At 53.3% G+C, this 8,316-nt stretch overlaps 1 protein-coding gene across 1 annotated transcript in view; it reads left to right on the top strand.

Annotated features, from left to right (window-relative positions):
• The window catches only part of LOC102429693, a gene marked incomplete at its 3' end in the record, with an annotated part of 32,114 nt that extends 23,812 nt beyond the window's left edge, over window positions 1–8,302 (top strand). Inside the window, exons 9-13 of the mRNA XM_023748876.1 lie at window positions 573–823; window positions 3,107–3,215; window positions 3,801–4,051; window positions 6,337–6,445; window positions 8,217–8,302. Coding sequence (XP_023604644.1) covers window positions 573–823; window positions 3,107–3,215; window positions 3,801–4,051; window positions 6,337–6,445; window positions 8,217–8,302 — 806 coding nt within the window. The remainder of the gene's footprint in view (window positions 1–572; window positions 824–3,106; window positions 3,216–3,800; window positions 4,052–6,336; window positions 6,446–8,216) is intronic.
• Window positions 8,303–8,316: the final 14 nt, after the last annotated feature.

The following is an 8,316-nucleotide window of genomic DNA, read 5'->3' as shown; positions in this document are numbered from 1 at the left end:
AGTCTCCAGAGAATTGTTAACATGATGAGAACAATTCAACACCAATTGCCACCCTGGAAACCAGTGTTGGTTCTCCCTGAGCTGTGCTTGAGTTCCCCCTATTTCCGAGTCCCTTGGAGGCATCTCAGTGGTCCCTCAGGTCCTGACACAACAGGAAAAGAGGTCCGTTGGCCTCAGTGAAGACGGGCTGTGTCAGTATTTGGAGCTTGCCAGCTCCATGCCCTTTAGCTGGACATGCAGACAGATTTTCCTAAACCAGCAGCGTCTCTGGGTGTCCACAGTCCCATAAAGGAGAAGGATCAATGACGGTGGATGGTCAACTAGACGATGTCCACTCATATCATGGAGCCCAATAGCAGCCACTGACCATCAGAATGTTCATTAGCTTGAAAAAGTATTCACAGCTCATTTAGTAAAAAGATAAAATCCGTGAATCCTCCAATCACATTGGTGAAGGGACAGACACCAAGGCTCAATAGTGTAATCCCTGGCCCTTCTTCCCTGTCTTGTGTCTTCTCTCTCCCTCCCTGGCCTCCCCCTGCAGTTCCTGATACTCGTGTGTCTGATTCCAGGGGAGAACTCTGAGGCTGGTGCCCCCACCAGCTTAGGGGTGGTGAAAAGGCAGCTCCTTGAGGAAGTGGTGGGAAACTGCTCCTATGAGGTCAACAACCACTTGGACCACCTGTACAAACCACGGCCCATAGAGGAGATGCTCGGTTCTGGGAAGGAGATGCTTGGTATGGAGATGGAGTACAGTGATCTGAGCAGGAACTGTGAGCACTTTGTCACCGATCTGAGATACGGCAAGGCCCGCAGCCGTCAGGTAAGGCCCTTCTGGAGAGCTCCATCTCCCTTCTGAAGGTCTGCTTACGGTGGGCGTGACAGAGATGACTACCCAGAAGATAAAAATACCACGAAGGATGCAAATATATGCTCCCTGCCTCCTGCTGGCTGGGAGTCAGGATGTCTGAGATCAAATCTCAGGTCTGTTCCTGATCCACACCGGGTCTTTGAACAGGTCACTTCCTCTCTGGGTCTCAGGTTCCCCAAGTGCAGAAGGAGGGATGTTGGAGGACTTCTGAGGCTCTGGCCACCTCCATCCTTTAGGATTCTTTGCCTCTAAGACCCACCCTAAAGGCAGCTCCTGATGCCCTGTGTGCTGTCAGGGAAAGTCTGGGCCAACCCTGGACCATGACAGGTCTCCTAAGGCCCCAGAGAGCCCTCGGGCAAGAGATGCTCAAGGTCTGTGGCCCATGTAAGAGCTCAAGAGCATTATTATGAAAGATCTGGGCACAGATTTAACCCATCCCCTTGCCCCTCTTCTGAGTTCATTGTCCAAAATACACAGCTAGTAAGAGGCAGAAGCAGATTCAATCCACAGTGCTCCCGGCTCTTTCTCCTGAACCACAGCACCTCCAGGGCTCACAGCCCCTGTGACTGGGTGATGGGCAGCCTGGATGGAGGAGATGAGAGGAGGAGGAGCAGGTTTGGGAGGATAATTAAGATTTGATGCTCATGTGGGGTGTTGAGGTGACCATTAGACATCCAGGTGGACCTGTTGAGTAGCAGCTGAATCTGTGAGTCTGGAGTTCAGGCTGAGCTAAAGCTAGAGATAGAAGTTTCCAGGCTGCACTTGGGAACAGTACACAGAGCACAGTGATCCCTGAGGCCATGGTTTACCACCCTCTCCCCTCAGCTTTGCCACCACCTCCCTCTGCAGAGCTGGAGCCCAGGGAGAGCTCAGACCACAGAGCCATTCCCATTTTCACCCCCAGAGCTCTGGCCCAATGAGCCCAAACAAGAAGCCCCTTCCCTACCTATTCTGGTCATGGCCAAATGGCCCCACCATGGAGGCTCACACAGGCCCCAGAGTGGGTGGGACAGAAGTCTGGGGTTGGGTCTGTAAAACATGGAGTCACATAATCGGGAACAGGATGGCCTTGAATAAAGTCATGGGGGAAAGATGAACAAAGAAGTGAATTCCAGAAAAGCTTCCAAGCTAAATGACCACTGTTGGATGTTGGCATGGAATGAGGGCAAAGGGAAGCTGGCCTCCGGTCTCAGATTGGGCGGCCTGGGGTGAGCACTGCGAGAGGTTAGCTGAGGTCAGACAAAAACTGGAAGTTAAACTGAAAAATTCTCAAATCAGGAAGCTGTGGTGCCCTCGACAGTGACACTGAGGAGCAGGGAGGAGGTCATAAGACAGGAAGGGATGAGAGAAGACCATGGTGGGGCAGAGAAGACCCAGTGCAGCCACTGCCGGCTGAGTGTCCCTGGGCAGCTCCCTCTACTTCTCTGATCCTCAGTTTCCCCAGCTGAGCACGTGGGTGCTGCTTCCTTCCCCTGGGCTTGGGAGGGTGGCAGTTATGGGGGAAATGTGCCCGCAGAGCCTGCTGGGGGACTGTGAGCCCTGTCCCCAGGGCAGGAAGCAGGGAAACAACAGGAGGGCCTTCTCCAATGCTCAGGTACCCTCAAGATGCTATCACCTGCTGTCTGTCAGTTCAGCATCTTCTTGAGTCCGTGTGCCGGGGCTGGGAGGGCAGAGTGTGAGGTGGTGGGTGTTGGGGCCATGCACAGCCAGGGCAAACACATGATGGAGACATGAGGGTCAGTGTGTGCGAGCAGAGAAGCTCAGACTCACCTGGACAATGTTGTGGGGGATGGGCCTGGGCCCCAGCCTCAGGGAAGGGGGTTACATACAGGCTGTTGTGTTATCACCCTCCAGACACATACACAGTACACCTGCATATGCATGTCTGCATCCTAGTGTGAATGTATGTACATGAAACACACAAAATATCCATGCACAATACACACAGACATACATACAGTACCTACACATTCTGTACAAATCTTCACTCTCCCAATGCACAAGGTAATTTTTTCAGTGTTCCAGTTACTCACAGGGCAACCTCTAAAAGCTACAGCAGGCTGAGGACCTCACAGGGGACTAGAGTCCTCCACACACACACACACACACACACACACACATTCTTCCCATGGGGTGAGCATCAGTAAGCAAATCCCCAGGCGGAGCTGCAGCTCCCAGCTCGGGCCTCTGCAGCTCCCTGAAATCTGTCTCACCTTCCTGGCTGTTTCCTTGCAGTTTCGTGAAGAGCCCAACCCTGGAGACCTGATTGAGATTTCCCGCATTGACTCCTCGCACTGGGCTCTCTATGTAGGCAATGGTTATGTGGTCCACCTGGCTCCCCCAGGTAAGGGGGGTTGAAAGTGTAACTCTCCAGAGATTTGTTAACATGATGAGAACAATTTAAAGCCAAATGCCACCCTGGGAACCAGTGTTAGTTTCTCCATGAGCTGTGCTTGGGTTCCCCCTACATCCGAGTCCCTTGGGGACATCTCAGTGGCCCCTCAGGTCGTGACCCAGCAGAGAAAGAGGTCCGTGGGACCCAGGGAAGCTGGGCTGGGGCCGCATTGGACGCTCTCCAGCTCCGGCCCTTTAGCTGGACATGCAGACAGATTTCCCTAAACCAGCAGTGTCTCTGGGTGCCCACAGTCTCATAAAGGAGAAGGGTCAGTGACGGTGGATGATCAAACGATGTCCATTCATATCATGGAGCCCAATCGCAGCCACTGACCATCAGAATGTTCATTAGCTTGAAAAAGTCTTCACAGCTCATTTAGTAAAAAGATAAAATCCGTGAATCCTCCTATCACATTGGTGGACAGACACCAAGGCTCAATAATGTGATCCCTGGCCCTTCTTCCCTGTCTTGTGTCTTCTCTCTCCCTCCCTGGCCTCCCCCTGCAGTTCCTGATAATCCTGTGTCTGATTCCAGGGGAGAACTCTGAGGCTGGCGCCCCCACCAGCTTAGGGGTGGTGAAAAGGCAGCTCCTTGTGGAAGTTTTAGAAAACTGCTCCTATAAGGTCAACAACCACTTGGACCACCTGTACAAACCACGGCCCATACATGAGATGATCAGTTCTGGGAAGGAGATGGTTGGTAAGAAGATGGAGTACAGTGTTCTGAGCAGGAACTGTGAGCACTTTGTCACGGATCTGAGATACGGCAAGGCCTGCAGCCGGAAGGTAATGTCGTCTGTGGGTGCTCCCTCTCTCTTCTGGAGGTCTGCTTGGGGTTGGGGTGACAGCATCCCGAAGAAAAATTTAACTCAAATAATACAACATTGTGCTCTCTGCTCCCATATGCCTGTGGGCTGGGAGTTAGGATGTCTGAGATCAAATCTCGAGACTATTCCTGATCCATTCAGGGTCTTTCAACAGGTCACTTCCTCTCAGACCTCAGTTTCTGCATGTGAAGAAGCAGGGAATTGTTTGGAGGACCTCTGGGGTCTGGCCACCTCTATTCATTTAGGATCCTTTGTATCTAAGACCCACCCTAAAGGCAGCTCCTGATGCCCTGTGTACTGTCAGGGAAAGTCTGGGCCAACCCGGGACCATGACAGGTCTCCTAAGGCCCCAAAGAGCCCTCGGGCAAGAGATGCTCAAGGTCTGTGGCCCATGTAAGAGCTCGAGGACATGTTATGTAAGGTCTGGGCACATCCTTACCGCTCTTCTCTTTCCCTCTTAGCAAAGCACAGCTAGTAAGAGGCAGAAGCAGGATTCAATGCTCAGTGCTCCCTGCTCTTTCTGCTGAACCACAGCACCTCCAGGGCTCACAGCCCCTGTGATTGGGTGACTGGCAGCTTGGATGGAGGAGATGAGGGGAGGGGGGGCAGGATTGGGAGGGAAATTAAGGATTTGATGCTCAGGTGGGGTGTTGAGGTGACCAGTTAGACATCCAGGTAGAGCTGTTGAGTAGCAGTTGGACGTGTGAGTCTGGAGTTCAGGGCTGGGATGGGGCTGGGTATAGAAGTTTCCAGAAGGAACTTGGGAACAGTACACAGAGCACAGTGATCCCTGAGGCCGTGGTTTCCCATCATCTCCCCTCAGCTCTGCCACCACCTCCCTCTGCAGAGCTCGAGGCCAGACCACAGAGTCATTCCCACTTTCAACCCCAGATCTCTGGCCTTAGGAGCCCAAGCAGGATGCTCCTCCCCTATGCTCCCAAGTCAGGACCAAATCGGCTACCATGGAGGCTCACACAGGCCCTGGAGTGGGTGGGACAAAAGTCTGGGGGTGGGTCTGTAAAACATGGGGTCACATAATCAACTACAGCATGGCCCTGAATGAAGTCATCGGGGAAAGGTGAACAAAGAAGTGAATTCCAGAGAAGCTTCCAGGCTAAATGACCACTGTTGGATGTTGGCATGGAATGAGGGCAAAGGGAAGCTGGCCCCCGGTCTCAGATTGGGCGGCCTGGGGTGAGCGCTGCAGGAGGTTAGCTGAGGTCAGACACACACAGGAAGAAAAAGTGAAAAATTCTCAAATCAGGAAGCTGTGGTGCCCCAGGCAGGGACATTGAGGAGCAGGGAGGAGGTGGTAAGGCAGGAGGGAGGGAGGAAAGGGGACCAGGAAGGGTCGGGGCAGAGAAGACCCAGTGCAGCCACTGCCGGCTGAGTGTCCCCGGGCAAGTCCCTCTACCTCTCTGATCCTCAGTTTCCCCAGCTGAGCACATGGGTGCTGCTTCCTTCCCCTGGGCTTGGGAGGGTGGCAGTTATGGGGGAAATGTGCCAGCAGAGCCTGCTGGGTGACTGTGAGCCCAGTCCCCAGGGCAGGAAGCTGGGCAACAACAGGAGGGCCTTCTCCAATGCTCAGGTGCCCTCAGGATGCTGTCACCTGCTGTCTGTCAGCTCAGCATCTTCAATGGTCCGTGTGCCGGGGCTGGGAGGGCAGAGTGTGAGGTGGTGGGTGTTGGGACCATGCACAGCCAGGGCAAACACATGATGGAGACATGAGGGTCAGTGTGTGAGAGCAGAGAAGCTCAGACTCACCTGGACAATGTTGTGGGGGATGGGCCTGGGCCCCAGCCTCAGGAAGGGCGTTACATACAGGTTCTTGTGTTACCACCCTCCAGACACATACACAGTACACCTGCATATGCATGTCTGCATCCTAGTGTGTGTGCATGTAAACACACACACAACATATCCATGTAGATTACAGACATACACACATGCGTATCACACACTTTCTGGATAAATCTTCACTCTCTCAAAGCACAAGGTATTTTTTCCAGGTTTCCAGTTACTCACAGGGAAACCTCTGGAACTACAGCAGGTTGAGTACCTCACAAGGAACCTGAGTCCCACCCGCCCCGAACCGCCCTCCCCCAGCAGCGCGCGCACACACACACACACACACACACACATACACACACACGCTTTTTATGGGGTGAGAATCAGTAAGCAAATCCCCAGGCAGAGCTGCAGCTCCCTGAAATCTGTCTCACCTTCCTGGCTGTTTTCTTGCAGTTTCGTGCAAAGCCCAAGCCTGGAGACCTGATTGAGATTTCCCGCACTGGCTCCTCGCACTGGGCCCTCTACGTAGGCGATGGTTATGTGGTCCACCTGGCTCCCCCAGGTAAGGGGGGTGAAAGGGGAGTTGAAACTCTCCAAAGATTTGGTTACATGATGAGAACAACTGAAAACCAAATGCCACCCTGGAATCCAAGTTGGTTTCTCCCTGGGCGGGGCTTTGCTCCCTGTACATCCGTTTCCCTTGGGGGCATCTCAGTGGTCCCTCAGGTCCTGACCCAGCAGGGAAAGAGGTCCGTGGGCCCCAGGGAAGCTGGGCTGGGCCACATTGGACACTCTCCAGTTCAGGCCCGTTAGCTGGGCGCCCAGACAGATTTCCCTAAACCAGCAACGTCTCTGAGGATCCCGGTCTCAGGAAGGGACTGCCTCTCAGTGCTGTGTCCTGTTGCTCAGAGGATGTCACAGAACAGGGCGCCCTGAGAGGCTTTCCTGAACACCCTCCACGGAGCAGCTCTCCCAGGTCACACATCACAGAGAGTCTCACACAGACGCACATGAGCACCTGGAACCTTGATGGACTGCAGGGACAGCAGAAGCAGGATGACAGCCAGTCAGAGGAGCAGGCAGGCCCCACACTGTGTATCGTCCATGAGAGAAAGGTGCTGGGATGAGACCGCGCACTGGGAGCACAGGGGCTGGTGCCCTGCAGAGCAATGGCACCCACACCTCGGACAGCAAGCGTTTGCATTCTCGCTGGACAGAAACCGTCTCACGATCAGAGGAATCTGCTTGTCACTGACCAGGTTCTGTACGCTGTCACCTACACTGACTGAGTGGAAAACTGTCAGAATTGATGGCAAATAGTAAGCGAAACCCACCTAATGCAGACGACACTTAGGAGGCTGGGAACAGGGAGCGTGAGTGTGAGGACCGGGTCCTGCTGTGTGAGTGCGGGTGGTGTTTCCTCAAGGACGGGTGCTCAGTGCAGCCTCAGCCTCAGACTCAGCACATAAAGGGAGCCCGCTGGTTACTGTGGGCTGTTGTTTTGGGGTTTTTTTGTAATATATTTTTATTATTTCCAGAGAGGAAGGGAGAGGGAGAGATAGAAACATCAATGATGAGAGAGAATCATTGATCGGCTGCCTCCTGCCGCCACCTACTGGGGATCCAGCCCATAACCCGGTCATGTGCTCTTGAGGGGAATCCAACTTGGGACCCTTCAGTCCACAAATCCAGGCTCTATCCACGGAGCCAAACCAGCTAGGGCTGTGTGCTCTTTAGTTCCCTCCTCTTAGAGAGCAAAACCCGGGCAACAGGGTTTTGGACGCCACCATGTGGAAGTGCTGTGTGGACTCTCCATGTGGCCAGAGCTGCCAGAAAAGGCTGATGATGCCTCAGGGTCCAATATCGGTTGTGAAATGGAGATGAGAGAATTTACCATGACGTTCAAAAGGAGAATAAGTGAGGGAATATATGAAATTTGCACAGCAGAGTCTGAAACACAGTGGGTCTAGAACAACTTTGATCTCTTTCTGAAACACACAGAGCAAAGATGAACAAATACAATTTACTACCATTGTTTACAACGGATAAGCTAGGGACCAGCCAATAACAGGGACTTGGTCAACTAGATGATGTCCATTCATACAATGGAACACAGTGGCAGCCACTGACCATCACAACATTGATTAACATGAAAAGTATCCACAGCTCCTTAATGAAAAGAGCAAAATCACTGAATCCTCCAATCATATTGGTGAAGGGACAGACACCAAAGCTCAATACTGTGATCCCCTGGCCTTTCCTCCCTGTCTTGCGTCCTCTCTCCCTCCCAGGCCTCCCCCTGCAGTTCCTGATACTCTTGTGTCTGATTCCAGATGAGTTCCCTGGGGCCGGCTCCTCCAGCATGTCCTCCGTGCTGAGCCCCAGAGGAAAGGTGAAAAGGGAGCTCCTGAGTGACGTGGTGGGGGGCTGCAG

The sequence above is a fragment of the Myotis lucifugus genome, unplaced genomic scaffold (genome assembly GCF_000147115.1).
Source record: "Myotis lucifugus unplaced genomic scaffold, Myoluc2.0 scaffold_2005, whole genome shotgun sequence".
In the NCBI taxonomy this organism is placed as follows: Eukaryota; Metazoa; Chordata; class Mammalia; order Chiroptera; family Vespertilionidae; genus Myotis; species Myotis lucifugus.
This window is presented reverse-complemented; position numbering and strand designations above follow the sequence as displayed.